Below are 24769 nucleotides of genomic sequence, written 5' to 3' on the forward strand. Positions count from 1 at the left end.
TAACCAAAAAACCAAGTTTGATCCTAGCTGAGAATGAACACTACCGATATGCTTAACACATGCAAGTAGAACGTTGTTTTCGTCTACTAGGAATGATGGAAAATGGGCAATATACCGTGAGGGTGTAGATTAAGGAGTTTAAATCCAAGCCAAAAGACTGTCATAAACCAATGTATGGCCACCTATACGATTTTTCCAAGCCGTAACGTAGTACTCTAAATAATTGGAGCTGCTTTTTGCACTCCCGGGGAGCTGCCATGTGCCCTCCCTTTGCTGATGGTTTTTCTATTGTCCCATAGACCTTCGGTCTTCATGTGGACATTAACAGATTTCCTCCTTTCTTTCTCCGTGTATAGAATAAAACATGCCATTATGTATGTTAGCCAACGATTCAACTCAGGGAACGCTCCCTCTTTTGAGAAGGCTTCATGTGTGTTCTGAGAAGTCACAAATGAAAAAGTTTTATAGGAATACAAAATGGAATTCTGCAAATCGTAGTAATACTATAAATTCGAAAGCAAAATTCACAAGTGCTCTCTCCGAGGTAATTCCAGTTTCACGGTGCTGCAGGATCCATGGTTGCATCTTCATCAGTCTCGTCTTCAGATATGCAGAGAAAGTGTTAAAGAGTTTTTGCATCTCATGTGTGTGAGTAAGTACATGTGTGGGAGTCGGCTATCTGTAACGACGTGATCTTGCCTAAATCTGTCTCTCTTACTCTCTCAAGTTTATGCTTCTGCCATTTGTGCATCGTTGACAAAGCCATAGTGTTGTAATATCAACCCGTGAACCTCTAAATGGTGAAACTCTTCAAAACCTTCAATAGTTGCTCATAAAATATTTTCAGATTGTGCTTGTGGGACTTAACATAGAACAACACCTTGACACAACCTTAGAAACTGCAGGATGTGAACATGAATGATGAAGTAGAAAGCAAGTCTGTTTAACCTATGAACTGTATCTCCTCAAAACCTTTGCCCAATGACGTTTTTTGGTGACAGACTTAAAAACACGAAGAACGTTGAATCCCCCAACCACGTTGATAATTAACAAATAAATAAACGAACTTATACACTTAACGCTTTTTTATAAATACCAAAATTTTCCATTAGAGTTATTGCTTATCTGATATCGGCATAATGTCCAAGCTGTATAAGCAGAGCCCCTTGTGATTCAAGAGGTGCCTTTACATAGAATATCAATCACCAAATGCTCTCTCAATTTGGCCCAGCATGCAGCATCCAGTTGGCCAGGAATTTGCTTCATCTAATCCAATTACTTTATTAAAGTACTTGAGCATGAGACTGTTCAGAATAACAGCTCATGTCGCTCAGCCATCTATAACTTCTATCAATGAAGGTTCGTAGTCACTGGGAGCCTCAAACCCCAAAAGATTGATCATTGTGGCAGCAACATTAGCTAGACCCCCTTGAGGTAAATCCTTACGGAATTGCACTCCCTTTGCCAAACCAGGTCCTCCAATAGCCATGGGAACCTGCATGTAGTCAAGCCACCATACAGAAACAAACATGTGGAAAACCCTTAACAGATCATTTTGAATTTTTCAGAATAGCTAAAACAAATCAAACTACTAAACCAAATGCAAACGATCCCTTGTCAGACTCCCAGCAAATAAAATAGAAGTCTCTTCTCAAAATACCAAACTCAGTAAGAGGCAGCAATATTTGAGCACTTGGCTCTCCTAAGCAGCAGCATAGCTACAACTTGAAAAAGAACAATCCAAAACCTGTTAAAATTTGGGTTGTGGCATGTGCACACCTATGAAACATGAGAGGTTTTGCAAAACAAGCCAGTAATATCTAACAGACACTACATATAATATATAAAAAATAAAGGGAGGAATGCAAAATAAGAAGAGCATGCAACTAAGAGCCCAAATGCTAGCAACGACCCATGGTATTCCCCCTGCTAATGACATATTAACACAAAATAAGCCTAGGATTAGGTCTGAAAAGCAGCTGTGCGTGCAACCACAGATTTCTTATCCTTCTAACAGAGGAAAACCTATATATACCTTTGTAAGACTAGAATATATACCTTTGTAACAGAGGAAAACCTACCTATAAGCCTGAACAAAGGTTTTTAAAATCACATGCTTGACGTTTTTGTATAACGTTTTATCTACAGATCCACATCCAAGACTTTTTGGAGCACAAAGAGGATAATTTTTCCCCCTAGGGCAGAGGTTATATGCTACTGCCCTCTCAAAAAATTGCGACTCTTGATTGTACAAACAGTAGTTTCTGGTTCTAACAAAAGTAGAGCATTAACCTGCTACGTTCCTGGCTCTTGAACATGACCAAGTTTCTTCAAAATCGCCAAGCTACACATCCTCTTCTTGACGCAGTGACATTCACTCGCCCGCACATCCCTTCTTCATTATTTTAAATGTTTAAATTCCCGCTATTAGGTGAATTGATTTTATCTTGACTAATCATGCAACCGAGGACTCATGGGTGCATATGCTGCATTCAGCATATTTATCATCTGCCCTAATAAACAAAGTACAAAAGAATGCTTCAATCACATCAAACAGCAGTGGGAACTTATCAGAAATTTCGTCCAGCAATGAAAAAATAATAAAAACTAAGCATTCGTACCCTACTCTATCAGATTCCCTTTAGTCATCCTCTAACTAATTATTTGAATTTGTTATTTTGCCAAGGAAAGAAAATTATGCAATCCATGGCATACACATTTACCATTCTTCTTCATTGTCTAGAAAGTAAAGTCTCATTCGCCGAACTCCCAAACCAAGAATTTATAGCATGTGCACTCACCGGTGCACAAGTATGTGATGTGAGAATCTGTATTTGTCCATTTTTGTCAAGCACAGGCTGGGCTGTTTTAGGATTCCTTTTCACCATGTCTTCAGCATTGCCATGGTCTGCAGTAACAATATAAATACCCCCAACCTTGTCCACTGCGTCAAGCATCATCTGATACATAGACAGCTCACTAAAGTCAGCCTCATCCGTTGCATAGCTCAAATAAACCCCACTTTGCATCAAGAAAAATAAAGGGAAACTTCTAAAGACACCTGACAGCAACTCATTTCATATATATATGTTAAGGAAGTTCTTTATTTTACATACAACACTAATTCCAATGCATTCAATGCATACTAATGAATATTCCATAAATAATTCAATGAATTCAATAAAAACATTCGATTCTTTTACACGCATTTTCTCTTCACACTAATTCCAAAACATTCAATAAATACTTTTGTTTTCTCAGGACCAAATCTGCTTTCTAGAATGATATACTGCAATCCATGCCGAGGCTAGCAACACTTTTGACGACAGTTTCTTTAAACAAGTCATTAAGTATCCAATAAGCAGTAAACTGCCTTCAACCCCCAACACACCCCCCAAAAAAAGGCAATTTGAACTAGGTGTCCTGCTCCCTCCAACCAAAAGAAAAAGAAATTTGAAATATCTTTTAGCTAAGAATCAGTTCAGCAAGTTCACTGAAACCAGTAGAAAACCAAAAACAAATCGTGCAATCGCCTAAAATTAGTTTAGCAATATCTATTGAATCAAAAAAAAAAAAAAAACAAGGAGCCAAGTATCAGTTGAGGAGGCTCACAGGAAATAGTGGTCAACCAAAAGCAATCAAAATGCAACCATCAGATTTTCATGGAAACAATAGAGGCAGAGAAAGCACCTCCATTTCTGCATTCTACCTTGGACAGAAATGGCAGACGCTATTATACTGAGGCATGGAAATCATTCAAGACCACATATCACAGTCAACCTTAACACTAAGAAAAGGAGATTGCTGAAGTATGCTACAGGGCACAGCAGCCAAGAAGTGCACTGTTCACAAACCTCAAATCATATATCTAGATGAATGCGGGAACATGCCCAAACTCAATCTCCTCAAAACACAAAACATAGTGCAGTTTCAATCTCATGATAGTCACTCATAAGGTTGAAAACCATAAACCCCATCATGTATAGCAAGGACTAGCTACTATGACATCCCCACTGACGTGGTCAGCACCCAATAGTGGCTCTAGACCATAGTATAAACATATGCTCTCACACATACAAAACCACACACCCACACATACTTGAGCATCCATTTATACAAAAGTCTTCGGACTGAAATTCTGTCGGCACTCCAGAGGTGAAGGGCAGACTCGGCCATGACAAAGGCCAGCACTAAAGGAGAAGGCTAATCGAAAAGCAATCCACATTCTCTTCATCCAAGCTACAACTGCTTGTGGACTGTACGATTCCATTTTAGTCTCTTCGAAACAAGCATCCAAGCAAAAAGAAAATGCTTAGACCATCTAGCTGATAGGGTAACGCACCACATAAGACGGAAAGAATTTATCGCAATATCAGCAAGCCACAACATGGACGAGAACTTCACGAGGAACATGCCCTACCTCATCTCTGAAAACACAGCACATAGTCCAGTTAATCTCATGATAGTCACTCATAAGGTTGAAAACCATAAACTCCATTATGCATAGCACGGACTAGCTACTATGACATCCCCACTAACGTCATCAGCGCCCAACGGTGGGTGTATATACCTAGATGAATCCAGGAACATTCCCAAACTCATCCTCTAAAATCAACATAGTGTAGTTTCAATCTCACGATAGTCACTCATAAGATTGCAAACCATAAACTCCATCACGCATACCAAGGACTAGCTACTATGACATCCCCAATGCCGCCATCAGCGCCCAACAGTGGGTGTAGACCATAGTAAAAAAGTATGCTCTCACACAAACAAATCCACACACCCACACATACTTGAGCATCCATTTATACAAAGTCTTTGTACTGAGTTTCTGTCAGCACTCCAGAGGTGAAGGGCAAACTCAGCCATGATGAAGGCTAGCACTAAAGGAGAAGGCTAATCAAAAAGTAGTCCAAATCTCTTCATTCAAGCTACAACAGCTTGTGAAGCCTAAACGTTTTCATTTTAGTCTCTCCCAAACGAGCATCTAAATCCATAGTATAAACATATGCTCTCATGCACACAAATCCATAACCCATGGGCCACACATACTTTAGCATCCACTTATACAAAGGCCTTCATACTGAATTTTGGTCGGCACTCCGAAGATGAAGGGCAGACTCAACCATGACAAAGGCTAGCATTAAAGGAGAAGGCTAAACAAAAAGTAGTCCACATTCTCTTCATTCAAGCTACAATTACTTGTGAAGACTATATAATTTCATTTTAGTCTCTCCCAAGCGAGCATCCAAGCAAAAAAAATGCTTAAACCATCTAGCACAATTTACCCAAAAGAATACAATTTCACAAGACCTTCAAAACTTTGGAGTGAGAAACAACTCAATATAAGACCCAGCTACAAATGCAACATAGCAACAGTACAACTAGCTAAACTAGCTCTGCAGATCCTTAAGACTTTCTGTCACCAAGTTGTAAATACTCCTAGTCAAAGTTCCAATTGACCATTTATTTGATCGTAATTAAAGAGTTCTTTATTTATTTAATTATGTTCAAAGAGTTATCTTTGATTGGTCAAAGTATTGACTACGGTCAAAGATACTTAACTAAGATTAAGTGACCCTAACCCCGTTTAGGAAGACGTGGTTAGGCCAAGAGGGTTAACTACGGTTAACCAAAGAACCAAAGAGTTGACTTTGGTCGAAAAGTGTTGACTTCAATCAATGAGACTTGGCTTGCGCCAAGAGGCTTAACTTTGCTTAACCAAGATGTGCCAACTTCTAATTAAGGCACTTCAACTGTCGATTAAGTCCCTTAATTATGATCAAGAGGGTTGCCTTCGGTCAACCAACGAAGAGAAAAGAGGTCAACAAAAACTTTTATGAAAAACAAAAGGATTACATACTTAGCAAGCAAAGCAACACTTATGTCGTCATCAGTGCCCAAACATAAGCAGCTATACTAGGTTTCTAAAGCCTATGTGCTGAATTGTACTTTGTACTAAGATTTCTCTCTTATAATAAAATCCTTCGGGGGGGTCCAGCCCGACATGTTGTCCTGGGCCCTATTGCGTTGCCGAGAGAGAGAGAGAGAGAGAGAGAGAGAGCTTACAAAGAATCCACTAGGCTGATTTACGAGGTTTGTGTGGAGTGAGGTTTCACTTTCAAAAGGAGTAACTATGGCCCCAAAACTTTTATCTACACCAAGAAACCAGAACCCTACGAGTATCAGCTTGAAACCAAAAGATATCATGAAGCATGTACCATGAAACTTGCAAATATCCTCTTAGCATGCACAAAACTTGAATTTTGAATCCTAGACTTGTTCTTTCTTGTGTTGACCAAAGGCCATACATTGTATCTGAGTTTAGATAAATTATACAAAACTGTGCAGGCATTGTGATGATGACCTGATACCAAAAAACGGACTTAGACGTTCTGTCTAAAGCTTTCATTCCCTTAGCGTGACACAAAACAAAACACACTCTGGTATTTTGTGTTCACGAAACTTAACAGACCATAGTGACATGGGCAGATGAGGTGCAACAAGATCAATCAAACCCGCAATGGGAGACAATCAGGAGAATGAACCAACATTGCACTAGTGACTAAGAAAGGAAAACTTGAGCAATCTGGTTGCAGAAATAAATGTTTGACACGCATTCCAAGATTCTTACGGAAAACAATACTGACCTTAACAGCTTTATCAGCAGCTTCACAAGCAACAATTGTAGCCTTTAAGTCACCCGTGTGCCCAACCATATCACCGTTTGGAAGATTGACACGCACCTGCAAAAGTATACTTACTTTTTTAATAGCTGAATCTCAGAACAAAATTAGGTTTGCAACCACTCCACCTTTCAGAGAATGACTGCATACCCTATTATCAACATGCGCACCTGATCATACTTGCAACTTAGAATTGCATCTCTGGCTTTCTCCCCAATTTCAAGGGCTTTCATATTGGGCTGTACATTGAATGTAATCCCCTGATCACTTGGAATTTCGACATAGGTCTCCAGTTCATCGCTAAACTGCCCAGATCGGTTTCCATTCCAAAAGAAAGTGACATGGCCGAATTTGACGGTCTCACTGCAGCAGCCATCATCCAGTCAGCACAGTTAGCACAGTGAGTGTAAAAGGAGTCTTTTCGCCCATTTAAAAACCCATTCTGGGTCTTTCAACTCAGACCATACCTGCAAGCAAAGGTCCTCAGTCCATTTTTTGTCAAATACTCGCCCGATGTTCTGTCAATCTCAGGAGGACTGACCAAATAGTGACTTGGAAGCTTTAATTCGCCATCATACTGAAGCATACCAGCATATTTAATTTTGGGAACACGGACTCGATCAAATTTGTCAAAGTCTTCATATTCAAGGGCCTTAGCAAGCATAATCATGCGATCTGCCCGAAAATTAAATGTGACCACTGCATCACCATCCAAAATTGGTCCAACTGCCTCCCCACTTTCATCAACTATCACAAAAGGTGGGCAATATTGGTCATTGAACTTAGGATCAGCTGCCTTCAGCTGCTTAAGAGCTTCTGTCGCACTTGTGAATTTCTGAGGTGCCTCTCCAAGAACCTGAGCATCCCACCCTCTCTTCACAACATTCCAATCATTCTGCAGAGACATGACATTATAGAGCTCCATGAGTGGCGGCTTGAGAATTTTCTATAGAACAAAGCAAGCAATTCCAATGCACAACAGTGCAGCTCAGAGTCAAGACCTTGACCTTGTATGGACTCACAGTGGCTCAATTATTTTCAAAACCTTGCTAGAACTTGTGTGGAAAACGCGTCAACAATTTAAATTGGACAGAGACTCTCAATTGCAAATTAAAGACTAAGCTGACCAAAGTATGTCCTCAAACTACTATTTTATCCTTGTCTTTGGTCTTTTACAACGAGGCTATTCAGAGATGTAAACCCATCTACAAGGTTCAAATTGAAGACAGCAGGTTTGATACCTCATAGCGATCCATTGTTACATACATACGGCCACCACCTGAAGCAATCAATGCATCTACCCCTTGATTGCGTAACTCTTGTAGATCTTTCTCAAGTTCTTCCACAAATCCAAAGCTGGAGCCATCAAGAACGTCACGACCATCGGTAAGGAAATGTACACGGATCTTTTTTGCACCATGGGAAGCGGCACCTTTTAGAAGACCCTACACATAATGTGGCAAAGCAATAAACCAATTATTCCTGGATCCCCCACCTACCAATCATGGAAACCTCATTGGCAATGGCATTTAAAAATGGCATATTTTACTGATCTGTGGAAGCAATTCTTGCCTGTACTTGATCCAATCGTGAATGCACTCCACCATCACTCAACAGGCCAATCAAGTGAAGAGTGCCACTGGGGAAACATTCCTGAATATACTGGAATCCTGACCCCTTGAAGAGCTTTCCACTAGCAAGTGCTGCATCTACCAGCTTTGCCCTGCAGTCACGGAATAGTAACATAAGCACCATAGCTTACTGCATTAATGCACTTAAATATAAGCTACCCAAAAAACTCATTCATCAATGCTTTTAAGAACATGTTACAACGACAATAAGAACGTATCCAGCAGAAGAACTATAAGCTACTTCAGAGCTGATGCCTAACCTTTTTAAAGATATATCGATGATACCCAAAAGTGAGTAAACTTTTGCATCCCATCATCTACTCATCTACTGAAGAACACACTGAAGCTCACGGCATACAAGCAAGAGATACAAGTGATAAAAGTGACAAAAGATATAATGGCAGGCTTTTAAACTGGGAAGTTGCTTCCATATGCATGTCTTTGTGACAAGAGGCTGTCGTCGGCATCTAAAGCCAGGAGCAAGCACTGTTGAAGTCCTCTGTCAGTTCTCAACCAAACCAAAGGAGGATCACCTCACAGGAACAACCAGCTATGGAATCATGTATTGATCCGGTAGCGAGCTTGGAGGATCCTGTGATTCAGATTGGGCTGGAGATTAGGATACAAGGCGCTCAACTGCTTCAAGCTTGTGGAGGGTGCCATATCATGGATAAGCAAGGAGCAACCTACAGTTGCCATGCCTTTTCTATGGAGGCAGAATATAGGGCAGAGCGTGCAAGTCCATTTGGCTTACATGGATATTGGAGGGGATGGGACTTCTTCAGAAGTAGGGACGGTGCAATAGGAAGTACGAGTACGAAGGACAGGAGGATTACAGGATGTATCGTGGACTGGCAAGGCCTGGAACAGCAGCTGGAACTGTCGCAGGTCCGCATGGCACCTTTGGCCGGAGTAGGTCATCAAAAACAGCAGGTCTGAGCCACTGCAAGGGCCTATTTATAGCCCGGGAAGTAGGCCCCTGCGCCTGGACCACAAATGTATCAAAACAGGTCGATTTCCAGCCGGTGGATCTGCAGACCAAGTCGGGTCTACCTTGGAATTGTATCTAGATCCCCAGTCCATCCAACTAATCATCCACCCTAGGGATGGGGAACCTGTTTTTTTTAATCAACTCCCTGCAGTCGCATAATCTGAAAGTATTGTCCTTCACCACCAACAAAAAATGAGAAGCCAATGGAGATTGACGAGTGATGACACCTTTGTCTAACGGCTCTTGGAACTGCTTGGCAACCTCATCTTTCTCTGCCTATGATAATGAAGAAAGCAAGAGAGCTGAACAGAGTGAGAGCAATGCAAAACATGTGATAGAATGAAATAGAAACAACATACAAAGATGAGTTTTTGTCTAAGTAACAAAACCTTATCCTAACCACTAGTTGTTCTTAGGAATCCTAACTGTGGTTAGGGGAAAAAACCTGTAATGAGGGAAAAGTGCCCCGAACCCACTTATTGACATTACATTGGTCACTGCCTAGAATATGGCAATAATTCTAACACCCCCTTGCTGTGCCAATGTGATGATGTACAAGGAAATGATCAATCACCAAAAGGAGATAAGTTCAGGACACTACGAAATGCCTCAAACTTCTCACGTGGAAGTGCTTTGGTGAAAATGGCTGCAACATTGTCATGTGTTGACACATAGATCATACTAATCTCCCTTGCATGCAACTTCTCTGTGACATAGTGATAGTGAACCTCAATGTGCTTCGTGCGAGCATGAAACACAAGATTCTTAGCACTCATACTATCAGTGAAAATGGGAGAAGGACCCTTCAATGAGAGAGGAAGATCAGCAAATAAACGGTGCAACCAAACACACTCAACTGTTGCAGTGAAAGCTGTCCTCTACTCAGCTTCACGCGAGGATGTAACCATAGTAGCTTGTTTCTTGCTCAACCAAGAAGTGCAAGTATGTCCCAAAAAGAAACAATTGACACTAGTGGACTACCTAGTATCATAGTCTCCAGTCCAACCTGAGTCACTGTAAGAATGCATCTGCAGTCACCTCCCCTGGGAAACATCAAGCCATAAGACTTTGTGCCTTGCAAATAACGGAAGATGCGTTTTACAGCCTGCCAATGTGTTGTCTTTGGGCTGTGTATATATTTACTCACCTGTGATACTGAAAACCGAATATCAGGCCGTGTATTGCACAAATAAATGAGGCATTCTACAGCCTAGCTGTAGAGTGTGGCATCTACTGATTCACTTGCATCATACATAGTAAGCTTCAGCCCTCGATCCATGGGAGTGGTTATAGGCTTGCAATCTTGCATGTTGAACCAATCCAAGATCTTTTGCACATACTTGGATTGAGATATAATGATGCCACGTCTCTCTTTTATGAACTCGATCCCCAAATAAAAATGTAACAGTGCCCAAATCTGACATGTCAAATGTAGCTTTTAATTCAGCTTTGAAATCTGTAATTTTTTCTCCATTTGACCCTGTGAGCAGCATGTCATCTACATAAAGAATGATGACCCCCATCCTTCTTGATATAGAGGGTACTTTCAATTGGACTGTTATGAAGTCCATTGCTGGTCAGAAAGGCATCAATTTTGGAGTACCATGCACGTGGGACTTGTTTCAACCTGTACAAAGCTTTATTCAGCTTGCAAACTTTATGTGCATTACCCAATATTTCAATGCCAAGAGGTTGCTTGACATAAACCTCTTCCAATAAGTCTCCATTAAAAAAGGCTGCTTTTATGTCCAATCGATGAACATTCCAATCAAAATGTGCTCTTACTACACCATCCTTTTTGAAGGGAAACTTGTGCATCTTCCCAAGTATGCATCCCTTCACAGGCATGAGAGAGAGGTGACTCCAAGGAAACTTGTGCATCTTCCCAAGTATGGGCCCTTCACAGGCATGAGGGGGAGGTGACTCCAAGGGAGGCAAAGCATCAACCATAGCATGATTCTGAAGTGTCATCAAGCTACAATAACTCACATGCCCATATCTGGCATGCCATAACTCCGCATTCTGCATAGCAACAGTGGGAGTAGAAACTGCAAGTGCATGATCTAGTCTTTTCTCAAAAACATCAAGTTGAAAAAGACCACAAAACAGTGTGTCAGATAGTCTCAAGGCATAATCATCGTGTTTGTCTTGAACTGCACACTTAACATCCTCAAAGACAACCTGAAATCCTCCTTTATTGAGAGAGGACACTGAAAGCAAATTTTTCTTGATTTCAAGCACATAAAGCACATCATGAATTCTGAAATTTGTGCCATCTGTGGATGTAAGCCCAATCTCACCAATACCACGAACTGAATAAGAAGAATCATTTGCATAAGACACACTTTTTCCAACGAGTGATGGATGCAGAGAATCAAACAAACACTTCTTGGAAGTGATATGTTTGGTGGCACCACTATGAAAATACCAATTATTCAATGTCTCATGACATTGAAAGTGCATGCATCCTTAGAAGGGTCGTAACTGCAAGTCAAAAAAGCATAAGAGTCATCCTCAGATGTGGCTGTACTATCTAAAGAAGCCACCTGAAAATCAAAAATGCAAGTCAAAAAGGCATTCTTCTTCAACTAAGTTGGCTGAAGTATCACCACCATCATGTGCATGAGGAGTTGAATCTGAGACAGCCATGCTTGAATCCTTTTTGCCAAAGACAGTGCAGAAGGCGAGGCATCCAAGGGATGGCACAGGCCTCCAAAAGGACAGATCTGGAGCAACACGTAAGAAGAATATCGAAGGGAGGGGCTGCAAAAGGGCAGCACCCTGCCCTTATATAGGGTGCTGGCTGGTCGGCCATATGGTCCAGCCCACAGCCCCATACATGGGGGAAGAGTGGAGGGGACCAGCCAGTCAGCTGGCACACAAAGCAAGGGGGCTGGGCCCCCACTTAAATGGAGAGAGCACACAGCCCAAGATATAGGGCTGGTGGGGGCAGTTTTCAAGGAGGCTGAGTCAGCCAGATCCAAGGAAGCTGGTCGGTCCAATTCAAGAGGCCTTGGGCCCTATAAAAAGCAGCTCATTGCAGGAAATTCACTCATCCAGCAGTCCAGCAAGTTGGTGAGCAGCAGGAGCAGCTATACACACACCCTTAGGCCTACTTCCAAGAGGCAGCGGAGTACAAGAGAGGCTGCAGAGTGAGTAAGGGCTAGTACCTTGGCTGTCTCCTAGGGCAGTAAGAAGCTGAGGTCAAAGGACAGAGAATCTAAATACGCTCGAGGTGGGGCGTGGGCTCAAGTTCTAGAGATATGATAGTAGAAGTACATGATGGTAAGATCAAGGGACCCCGCTCTGGTGGGACTTTGGATCTCTCTCTTTTGTATTGTGTCCATAGCTTCGGACAGAAATATATTGTTTTGGTAGCTTCTATATCTAGCTGCATCATTGTCTATCTATAAGTATGCACATCTATTTGAAGCACGTAAGTTAAGAAGTTTGTGATTCCACACCCCCGCACACACTGTGTGAGCTCTTGGGCTATTCTATCAGTCTTCGGCTGTGCGTACCCTCTGTTGGTCCTTGATTCGAAGGCTCTTGGGAATCAACTTCCACGACTGGAGCACAGTGCCATTGCAAGGAGGAGGGTGACTCAAGCTCAGTCAACGTGCGTACAAAGTTCTGGCCTACAAAAGGATGAGTCTGCTTTTTCAATTTTGTTGTGTAGTTTGGTAGCAGAGATGGCGATTTCAGAAGCGGAAGCCTCTTCAGCCCCTTCTCTCCCTTCCTCCTACCCCAATTGAGTTCTTTCTTTCACCATTCCTAATTTTGGAGACTCTGGGAAACTGGATGAGACTAATTATCTATCTAGAAAGTGAAGATCCAAAGTCATTTAGTGGCTTGAAAACTATGGAAACCGATAACGGGAGTGGAGGCGAAGCTAGAGGATGTGGTGGACAACAAGGGGAGGATACTTATATCAGTAGATGCAGAGGAACTCGAGGCATGGGAAGATAAAGATGCCCACGCCCATCGTGGGACTACGGGGCGGACTCTGTGCTGCCTCACATCCAGATGACTCACACGTCAGTAGATGCATGGGCCATTCTGAAAAATCTATACGAGACAAGTAATACATCCCGGATCAAACTTCTTCAACATCAGCTCTACAAATTTGATATGGATGAGGGAAATCTTCAGCATCCCGGATGTTATTAATTTAAGCCTTCATAGCATGCTATGGAGAGAATCTGCTCTTCATATGTCTCAGGTAATGCGAGATTGGAAGGAATGGGTCTCCTTCGAAGGCAGAAGGGGAAGTGTGGGTGCTTCTTCAAATCTCGGACACAGATTGCTAGAAGGTGATGAACAAGGTGTACTGAAGCTAGAAGAGTACTTGCTTGACAGCTCAGTGAGAGTCCATGGTCCCAAGTTATCTGGAAGTATTCTTGGGATTTCATTCTCGAGATGGTTCTTTGGTTGCGGACCTTGCCAGAGGAAGGACGGGTCGAATCAGATCCTGAGAGTATGGTGTCCAAAAGACTCCAGGCTGTCCACTCATTATGAGGGGACAACTGGAAGATCGTGGCGTCTAGATTGCTCAAGTTCGAAGGCCGGAATGTGACTGAAGGTGGTGGTGCCATCGGGTGCTACCTTGGATGGACCTATGTACCAAGATGGTTTCCTAGTGCAACTTCGGACATGAAAGAGCAGAAGCCACTGGTTGAAAAGCCAAGAACCGGAATTCACTGTTCCGGAGGGTTCCATCATGAGAGCTGCTAGGGCAATGTCATCAACATGCTGGCATTGATGATTGGACCGAGATGTGCCGTTGAGAGGGGGTGTTGAAAAGGTCACCTCCCCATTTGTAAGCCCCCAAATGAGGAGAGCGTGGGGGAGGGAGACAGAGAGTGGAACATGCCCAGAGAAGAGAGAGAGAGAGAGAGAGAGAGAGAGAGAGAGAGAGAGAGGGGGGGGGGGCTGCCACATGGGCAGCACCTCACAGGAGATGAAGGCTGCAACAGATGGCGCCAGAGACAATGCAAAAGACAGGGCATCCAAGGGATGGAGCGGGCCTGCAAAAGGGCAGATCTGGAGCAGCAGGTAAGAAGAATATCCCGGGCCAGAGGCATCTGGGAAGAGCAGGTCAAGGGCCCGCAGTAGGGCCTCGCAGCAGCAAAGGGAGGGGCTGCAAAAGGGCAGCACCCTGCCCTTATATAGGGCCAAGGAGCTGGCCGGTCGGCCATATGGTCCAGCCCACAGCCCCATAAATGGAGGGGGCAAGCCAGTCAGCTGGCACACAAAGCAAGGGGGGGGGGGGCATTCAGCTAGCACACAAAGCAAGGGGGCTGGGCCCCCACTTAAATGGAGAGAGCACACAGCCCAAGAGGAGCTGCCCACAGCCCAAGATATATCGCTGGTGGGGGCAGTTTTCAAGGAGGCTGAGTTGGCCAGATAATTCAAGAGGCCTAGGGCCCTATAAAAGCAGCCCATTGCAAGGCATTCACTCATCCAGGAGTCCAGCAAGTTGGGGAGCAGCAGGAGCAGCTATACATACACCCTCAGGCCTACTTCCAGGAGGCTGAGGAGTACAAAAGCGGCTGCAGACTGAGCTCTACTAAGGGCTGGTACCTTGGCTGTCTCCTAGGGCAGCAAAAAGCTGCAGTCAGCGCGAGGTGGAGCCCGCAGGCTCAAGTTCTAGAGATATCTGGCAGATAGTAGAAGTACGTGGTGGTAAGATCAAAGGACCACGCTTTGGTGGGACTTTCTTTTGTATTGTATCCATCGCTTTGGTCGGAAATATATTATTTTGGTAGCTTCTATATCTAGCTGGATCATTGTCTATTTATGAGTATGCACATCTATTTGAAGCACATAAGTTAATATACCTAGATGAATCCAGGAACATTCCCAAACTCATCCTCTAAAAACACAACAAAGTGCAGTTTCAATCTCACAAGAGTCACTCATAAGATTGAAAACCATAAACTCCATCACGCATAGCAGGGACTAGCTACTATGGCATCCCCACTGACGTCATCAGCACCCAACAGTGGGTGTAGACCATAGTATAAAAGTATGCTCTCACACATACAAATCCACACACCCACACATACTTCAGCATCCATTTATACAAAGTCTTTATACTAAGTTTCTGTCGGCACTCCGGAGGGGAAGGGCAAACTCAGCTATGACGAAGGCTAGCACTAAAGGAAAAGGCTAATCAAAAAGCAGTCCAAATCTCTTCATTCAAGCTACAACTGCTTGTAAAGTCTAAACGATTTCATTTTAGTCTCTCCCGAATGAGCATCTAAATCTAAATATAGCTGATAGGGCAACGCACCAATCAAAAAGTAGTCCAAATCTCTTCATTCAAGCTACAACTACTTGTGAAGTCTAAACGATTTCATTTTAGTCTCTCCCAAACGAGCATCTAAATCTAAATCTAGCTAATAGGGCAACGCACCATTTAAGATAGAAAGAATTATCGCAATACCAGCAGGCCGCAACTTGGACGACAACTTCACAAGGTGAAATTTGCATGTCCGCTAATACGGCAGAAGCATATACCTAGATGAATCCAGGAACATTCCCAAACTCATCCTCTAAAAACACAACATAGTGTAGTTTCAATCTCACGAGAGTCACTCATAAGATTAAAAACCATAAACTCCATCACGCATAGCAGGGACTAGCGACTATGACATCCCCACTGACGTCATCAACGCCCAACAGTGGGTATAGACCATAGTATAAAAGTATGCTCTCACACATACAAATCCACACACCCACACATACTTCAGGAATCAGCATCCATTTATACAAAGTCTTGGTACTGAGTTTCTGTCGGCACTCTGGAGGTGAAGGGCAAACTCAGCCATGACGAAGGCTAGCACTAAAGGAGAAGGCTAATCAAAAAGTAGTCCAAATCTCTTCATTCAAGCTACAACTGCTTGTGAAGTCTAAACGATTTCATTTTAGTCTCTTCCAAATGAGCATCTAAATCTAAATCTAGCTGATAGGGCAACGCAACATTTAAGATAGAAAGAATTATCGCAATACCAGCAGGGCGCAACTTGGACGAAAACTTCACAAGGTGAAATTTGCATGTCCGCTAATACGGCAGAAGCATATACCTAGATGAATCCAAGAACATTCCCAAACTCATCCTCTAAAAACACAACATAGTGCAGTTTCAATCTCACAAGAGTCACTCATAAGATTGAAAAGCATAAACTCCATCACGCATAGCAAGGACTAGCTACTATGACATCCCCACTAACATCATTAACACCCAACAGTGGGTGTAGACCATAGTTTAAAAGTATGCTCTCACACATACAAATCCACACACCCACACATACTTCAGCATCCATTTATACAAAGTCTTCATACGAAATTTCTGTCGGCACTCTGAAGGTGAAGGGCAAACTCAGCCATGACGAAGGCTAGCACTAAAGGAGAAGGCTAATCAAAAAGTAGTCCAAATCTCTTCATTCAAGCTACAACTACTTGTGAAGTCTAAACGATTTCATTTTAGTCTCTCCCAAACAAGCATCTATATCTAAATCTAGCTGATAGGGCAACGCACCATTTAAGATAGAAAGAATTATCACAATACCAGCAGGCCGCAACGTGGACGAAGACTTCACAAGGTGAAATTTGAATGTCCACTAATACGGCAGAAGCATATACCTAGATGAATCCAAGAACATTCCCAAACTCATCCTCTAAAAACACAACATAGTGTAGTTTCAATCTCACGAGAGTCACTCATAAGATTGAAAACCATAAACTCCATCACGCATAGGAGGGACTAGCTACTATGACATCCCCACTGATGTCATCAGCGCCCAACAGTAGGTGTAGACCATAGTATAAAAGTATGCTCTCACATATACAAATCCACACACCCACAAATACTTGAGCATCCATTTATACAAAGTCTTCGTACTGAGTTTCTGTCGGCACTCCGGAGGTGAAGGGCAAACTCAGCCATGACGAAGGCTAGCACTAAAGGAGAAGGCTAATCAAAAAGTAGTCCCAATCTCTTCATTCAAGCTACAACTGCTTGTGAAGTCTAAACGATTTCATTTTAGTCTCTCCCAAACAAGCATCTAAATCTAAATCTAAATCTAGCTGATAGGGCAACGCACCATTAAGATAGAAAGAATTATCGGAATACCAGCAAGCCACAACTTGGACGAAAACTTCACAAGGTGAAATTTGCATGTCTGCTAATACGGCAGAAGCATATACCAGATGAATCCAGGAACATTCCCAAACTCATCCTCTAAGTTAAGAAGTTTGTGATTCCACACCCCCACACACACACTGTGAGCTCCTTGGCTATTCCTCCGCTGTGTGTGTCCTCTGTTGGTCGATTTCTAACACCTAGTTTCAAAGGCCATATATATAGTTTCAAAGGCTGCAACAACATGCTCTTGGACCAAATTGAAGGGCATTGAAAGCGACGACAAGTGGCTGAAATCACGATAAATGAAATTGAAAAAATACCCCTACATTTTCTAAACTAGACTCGGCCGGGCTAGCAGTAACTGAGCTAAAACAGACATTCGACTTTACAATAGTGTCCTTGACGTCAACTCAAAACCATTAAAACTCAATCTCATAAAGACTCACCCTTGTTCGAAAATTCTCCCCGCCCCAAGAGCATTGTGTCCAACTTCACTGTTGCCCATATCCTCCTCCGTGGGCAGGCCGACAGCAGGCCCGTGAGCCCTGACTAGCCTCCAATGTTCTGGTGCCCCCTGCAAAAGTAATTTAACAGCCTTGTCTCTCAATTGAAGTGGGAAAGGCAGACATATAAACATTTTAGGATCTAGCAATTTTCATTCAAGGTCTTCCTAAATCCTAGAAAGATAGAACGGAACTACGCAACTCGTTGCACCAGATTCCCGGGAAGCATCCAGCAGAACAAATTAGATTCCACTCCATTAGGGTCGCGATGCTTTCAGATGAATCATTAAGCGGATGACAGAAGGGCTTTTTCTGTCAAAGATTCACTGGGTTTGTGGGGGAAACCTTTTTTAGAGAATCCATGGTTGGCGTGTGCGCCACGTGGATGGCATTGTATTGATCGGGCACCTGCTCGCCCCAACCATCCAGAACGATAACAGCAACCGTCTTTCCCTTGGCAAGTTTTGGGTGCGGAGGAAGCGTCCATGAGCTGGGGCTGAGGCCGTTCATTCTGCGAAGTGGCGGATGAGAAGGAAATTGTCGGGAGGCGATGCAACTGTGTGAGTGTGTTTAAACTTTTCCGCGAGTTACGTAAGGTTATTAAAAAACGAGCAGAGAGATGCCGAATCCAAGGCCAAAGCGATCGCAGGTGATGAAGGCGACTCTTCCGATCTGCAACCGAAAAGATGTGAAGAAGAAGGGGGAGGGGTGATAGAAACGGAATGTGGGAGAGGGAGGGAGGAGTGGCTGAATGAAGCAGCAACAGCAGGAGAGGAAACAGGGGAGAATAATGCGGGGGAGATGCGTTATGCGTTTGCTTTCAACGAGGTAATAAAGTAAAGTAAAACGAAGAAGAGAAGAAGGTCTATACCGACCGATTATGAAGAAAACGCCACAGTCTGCACACCCTCATGGCCTCCTCTCTCTCTCTCTCTCTCTCTCTCAGCCCTAAACTTCGCACAAACCACTCCTCATTTTCCTTTCCACGTGTCTCCCCCCTCCATGCACACCACCACTTTTTGTGCCCCCTTGGTTTTTATGCACCATTAGTAGTAGTTTCTTTGACGTTCACACCACCATCATCAACGGCCGCCCCCCTCTCGTGCAAGATAACTTCCACCGTCCCATCACTGCCTCTTTATTCCAAAGACGATGAAATTCGTGGAGTCCGATGTCAACGTCAGAGTGATATCATGAAATCTCGATGGAGGATTAGTTGCAGGTCACCATTTGCACAGAGAAAGAACAGACATTGACCGAATTCAACTGGTAACAATGATACATTGTCAGGTCTCCTGTGGGCCCTCAACGACCGTGAAAAGGCCAAGGTTGCCAAATCATTGTTACCACAATGGCTCGCAACGACTGACACCGCTCACCAATGCTTGGATCCGCACTGGCTACTCAGAGTCTAGCCATCCAACTTACCCATGGATGCACTAATGTGCTTTCCCAACACGATACACTCTTCGAGTTTGTTCATCCCCTTAGGGGACGATCACACAAGCCTTCTAATTCATGAAGCTGTAACATCCCCGAGTCTCTTAAATAATCTGACCAAATTGTTGCTTCTTCCCATTCAAATTTTAGCCTCTTCTCCAGAGGAGGGGCACTGCCTTGAACCTCCTTGTTTAAGTACTCATTGGGCATTCTATAAAGACCCTCCATCACAATCACCCCAACAAGTCACTTTTAACTTGGAAAATTGAAAGTCTCCTAGAAGCCTCAAGTAACCCTGCCCCCCTGGTGCTCGATAGGTTTAAGGCGAGCACGGGGGCAGCGGCAACAAGGGAGCTATTGCAAATATCCATTTAAGGATGGCCTTGATCCCCAAATCCCTTTTCGATCTTAGCTCAACCATTACATCTCCAAACCTCCAAAAATGGAATATTAAAGTCTACAATTCACAATTCGCTTTTGACCTCCTCTATGACTAGAAATTAAGGTGGAGCAAGATCCATCCTTGATTGGAAGCTAAAGTAGAGGCATGTCAAGCTAGCTCCCAAGCACTTTAATGGCCAATGAAATGGGGCAGGAGGTTGCCTCTCCCCCCTTTTAACTACACCTTGACACACGTGGCTCCTCACGAAGTTTCTCCACCACATGGCAGGAAAATCCACATGGCAAGAAAATTGAATGTATCAACATTCAACCTCTAGCAACCAACATGCTTTAAATAATGATAGCTCCAAGGATTTTTTTTCTGCCCAATGGACATCATCAAGATAGCACATAGCTTGAGAGCAATCTTGCTCTGAGAAAAGCAACCTACCTAGCTTTTACATATGATACTCTGCTACAACCAAGTGGTTTTATAATAGACCCAATTTCACCCAAATCTTTAAAATTTTATAACTCAAAATGTGTAACTTCGAATCAAGCAGGATTTACCACAATAGAGAGAGGAAAATTCATGTTTCACTAAAAACAATTATCTAAAATTGAATGAAAACATTACACATAGACACACACATATTCCCTGCAAAAACAAAACATAGAATTAAAATATAGTGTACAAGACATCTTCTTTTATGCACCCAAAAAAAACCTCCCTAATTAGGTGGAACATCATGGCCAACCAGGTCCTCTTGGCCACAAGTTGGTACATAGCCTTCTATTGGAGTTTTCACAAAGGATGCATGGGACAACCCAGGTGCCCCCTAGTGCGCAATTTTTTATGGGCACCACAAGGGCCGCATGTTGGGACAGTGGACTCATACTAGTTGGGCATAATGGAATAATGACCCAGCCACTTCTCTTGAAGTAGGAGTTGTCTTGCCATTGAGATAGAGGTATGGGCAAGAGCCCTCTCCCACATGAGAGGGGCATGCATACGAATGCATGAGATAGACTCCATCATCCTTGAGACTTGGAGGGATGGAATTCATAGACCCCCTGTGCATTATTATGGGCAGTTCTCCAGGACACAGGTGCCTCATGGGATCTAATATTGGCATCGAGCCCTTGGATCCTCCCACTCCAAGCATTATAGAGTGGGATCAAGGGTGCTTCTTTAGCCATGGTGGGATCAAGGGTGCTTCTTTAGCTAGAGTGGGATCAAGGTTGCTTTTTCAGGCATTATAGAGTGGAATCATGGGTGCCTCAGAGGATCTAATATTGGCATTGGATCCTTCCACTCTAGGCATTATAGAGTGGCTTATTTAGCTAGAGTGTGATGGAGACCCAAAGATGGATGGGGCCCTACACCTACTTGAGTGTAAGAGGATCAGATTAGTGGGCCACATGGGAAAGGATTGGACCATTGACCCAACACAACTAACTTCGAGGCAAGATGGGTGATGGTTGTGCCTCTAGTTGTAGGGGGTTGGTCCCATTTAGAATCATAATGGGATCCAAGCGATTGGTTTTGGCCATCCATAGCAAGGCATTGAGAGAGATATGTGGGGGTGCCCTTCTTCTTGTACATGACACGCATTGGGCCTGAGGAGGCTGCACTGGACCCTTTTAGAGAGAAGCATTGATTGGGTAGCAAGTGCCCTAGGAGGTCATCTTTAGATTTTGGTTGTGATAGTAGATTAATTGTTGGGCATGGAAGACTACTTACTTGCTCTAAATCATTGCCCATGGATCTTCCTTTTGTAACTCGTGGCTGGAGCAAATGCAGGATGACGTGAGGTGCCACTATTTCATGGATAGCAATGTAGAGATGATACCACATTACCTATGAAGTTGCCTCATAGCATAGAGGATATGGTAGGGGGACCTTTGCATAGTGGCTAGGATGCAGAGGATGCAACAAGACTTTACTTAGGGGATAGTAGCCTTGTTAATGGAGGGGGCCCATGCCTTTTCTATTGACACGGTCACCCCAAATCAAAGGGTTTTTTTAATCAACATATAGGATGTGACTCCCCTTCTTGGTATCATCGTGCTACTTTCCTAGAGGACAAGGTTTGGAGACAGTATCCAAAATCACTAATTGGAACATCTACATTTCTCATTGAAACTTGGTCATGGGAGGCCATGAGGTCCCCCCATCAACCACCCTCATTGCCATTTGGCAAGACATCATCTACACCCTACACGCCATTTGGGATTGCGGAAGTCAAGATCTCAAGTAATCGTTTGACAAGAGGGCATGTTTCTTGAAGGCTTGGCCTGCAAGTGTCTTTTATGTATACACAAAGTGAGGTATTAACTACATGTATAGACCCCCACCCTGCTTGTTGGCCCTTATTCTAGAGATTCCCTAGGTAGTGATCTGGGTTCCCTGAAAAGATGTTGGCTGATAACCAATTTGTCCCCTTTAAATGTTCCCATGATTAGCGCCACATGGATTGATGATTTGTATGGTTGTTTTTCAAGAATTAATAGAAAGTTCTTTGTTTTGTGAAAGAAAAAAGGAAAGAGTGACATTGTGGTGGTGTTAAGAAAAAAGGAGGGAGTGAAGTTGTGGTGTTAAGAAAGTATTTTGTGGTGGTAGTTAGCAAGTAAATTGATACATCGAAATAATGGTGTTCTACTTGATGCTCCTACCTCTAGGTTGCTTCTCATAACTCTTTTTTTGTTTTAAACATCTTACATAGTTTCTTCACTGTCTATCTTTTAGAACTTTGTCTTTCACTAATTGTTTTGATGAGGCAATATCTTCCATGATCGTTCTTTGCTACCACTTTTTGGCTATTTAAGAAGTATTGTTGGTTTCTCTTCCCTATAGGCACTTTTTTAAACTACAAGACAACCAAAGCTTGATTACTACACAATTTTTCATTAACTAATGGCCGGATCATAGATGAAACTACAAATTGCATAATTTTAATTGAATGGTCAGATTTGATAGCAATTTGCTTGAGAGAAAGTACCATAAAAAAAGCTCAATGCATAACTTCACACCTCATCTTAGCTATAAGGCAACTAATTTAAATGCAACAAGCTTTGACATTAGGAAATTGAAATTCAATGATTATATTATAAATGGAAATGAGAAAGAAAACTTTTCTAATGGTGGAATTGAAAATCATTCATATTCACTAAAAAGTACTCAATGTGTAGCTCCATAACAATCTTATTGTTAACTTCTCAAGATTGAACATAGTGTAGCATATTTTGAGTGACAATTTGCAAGAGGACTTAGGAGTATGCAAAGGGGTAATCCTAAGACAAGCAGCTTGAAATGGGATAAGCCTTAGTGGTAATACTTAGGGGGAAGCCGGGAGGTAACCCTTACAATTGTCCCAAACTTACAATGGAGAGTCAACACAAATCCTACTCACCACTTTTAATAGATCAACTAGCTGTGAAGTGTAACACATTTGGTAGTAAAATTCTCTCAAGAGATTTGTGCTACTATAAGGGATAGCCTAACCTGCAAGTGAGTTGAATGTTTGAAATCATAAACTACTATCATGCATTAGGCACATAAGTCAATTTCATATCTTCAAGTATACACACACTTTCTTTGGTGCAACTTATAGAAATTTTACAACATGCCATTAAAGACACTGATAATTGATTATCTACAACAAAATTATATAGCATGGCACTGATAATTCATTGTTTGCAACAAAATTCAAAATGTCATAAATTAGTCTTTCAATCATTTAGGACATTTTGGTGAGCTTTCCAATAAATATGGAATAAAATTATGGCTAGAACAAATTGTTATGTGTTAGTTATTTCAATTAGTGGGAGATTCGTGGTATGATGCAAATCTCTTTATATTATTTTTTGGAGACAATACGTATTCAAAGCCAACAAGTCATATTCTAGATCATCTTACATCATGCTTTTTGTCATTAGGAACAAATTATTAACATTTTGTGAAAACTCAACTTGATAATATGAGATCATGAAAAAATAACCCTTAATATATTTTCATGTCTTCCCAACTATATGAAATAACATACATAACTGAAAATGATTATAGGATATCACAAAAATTTGGCCTAAACACTTTATCATGCCTTTCTAGCTACTCAACATAACATACAAAAATGGAAATGATTATATGAGATTACAAAAAAACATCCCTAAACACATTTTCATGCCTTTCCAATTACACTAAATAATGTATGAAAATTGAAGTGTTATCTAGCAAGACTATATTGGTTCAAACTTTTTTTTGAGCTCGAGAGTGCTTAAAGTATCTTATGCTAAGACTCATCTAAATCATGGCAATATTTTGTCAAAATTTTACTCATTGCTTTATAATAAAAGCCCTTTTTAGTGCAAGAGAAGAAACTCCAAGGTAATATTTTGTTAGTTTTATTCTTCATCAGTCTTCCAAAGAGGCCCTTTTTAGCACATAAGAGGGAGATTTTACTAGATCAAAAAGGAAAAAGCTTACTTTTTTTAAAAGCAAAAAAAGTATTACATTACTTTGAAAGCAATAGAAGCATTTAAAGGAAGGTAACAATTGGTCATGATGGTGGGTGAAGATGCTACCTCACTAGATCTAAGGGAATCTAGTAGGCTCAATTTCATACATAGCATACACACATGGATGAAAATGTTTAGACATGATGCATCATAACAATTGAATGAATGCTACTAGAAAATGCATGTTTGCATATATGATACAACCTTGTATAGCCAAAACCTTCAAATGAAAAGCTTGCTTATTAGAGGTTGTTTATAGAATATTATTGATACAAGACAATGTTCATTACACCACTACACATATACACAAAGTCCTTTTTAAAGAAGATGGGCTTCATTATTTGATTGTTAGATACACATGAAGTCTTTTTCAAGAAAATATGCTACATTACTTGAATTGCTAGACACAATATGTGGCATTACACCACCATACACACACTACAAGTCTTTTCAAAAGAAAAAAAGGC

General features: G+C 42.1%; 1 protein-coding gene across 1 annotated transcript; it reads right to left on the bottom strand.

The window, feature by feature from the left end:
• Positions 1-1059: 1059 nt before the first annotated feature.
• Positions 1060-18614, bottom strand: LOC147888159 (2,3-bisphosphoglycerate-independent phosphoglycerate mutase-like). Its single transcript, XM_087393191.1, has 9 exons — positions 18309-18614; positions 17907-18034; positions 8262-8412; positions 7931-8134; positions 7157-7584; positions 6860-7052; positions 6654-6749; positions 2802-2960; positions 1060-1495 (listed from the first exon to the last, which is right to left on the bottom strand). The coding sequence occupies exons 1-9, from the start codon at positions 18471-18473 to the stop codon at positions 1331-1333; spliced, it is 1689 nt and encodes a 562-aa protein (XP_087249317.1). The 5' UTR covers positions 18474-18614; the 3' UTR covers positions 1060-1330.
• Positions 18615-24769: the final 6155 nt, after the last annotated feature.

The sequence above is a fragment of the Dipteris shenzhenensis genome, chromosome 22 (assembly GCF_047967505.1).
Source record: "Dipteris shenzhenensis isolate YYH24624 ecotype China chromosome 22, Dip_SZ_1.0, whole genome shotgun sequence".
In the NCBI taxonomy this organism is placed as follows: Eukaryota; Viridiplantae; Streptophyta; class Polypodiopsida; order Gleicheniales; family Dipteridaceae; genus Dipteris; species Dipteris shenzhenensis.

Excerpts from the sequence above, each read along its gene's own strand:
- LOC147888159 (XM_087393191.1), bottom strand. The coding sequence starts at position 18,473 with ATGAACGGCCTCAGCCCCAGCTCATGGACGCTTCCTCCGCACCCAAAA. Across the intron at positions 18,035-18,308 it reads CCATGGATTCTCTAAAAAAG|GGGGCACCAGAACATTGGAG; the intron begins GTTTCCCCCACA and ends TTACTTTTGCAG. Across the intron at positions 8,135-8,261 it reads CACGATTGGATCAAGTACAG|GGTCTTCTAAAAGGTGCCGC; the intron begins GCAAGAATTGCT and ends CATTATGTGTAG.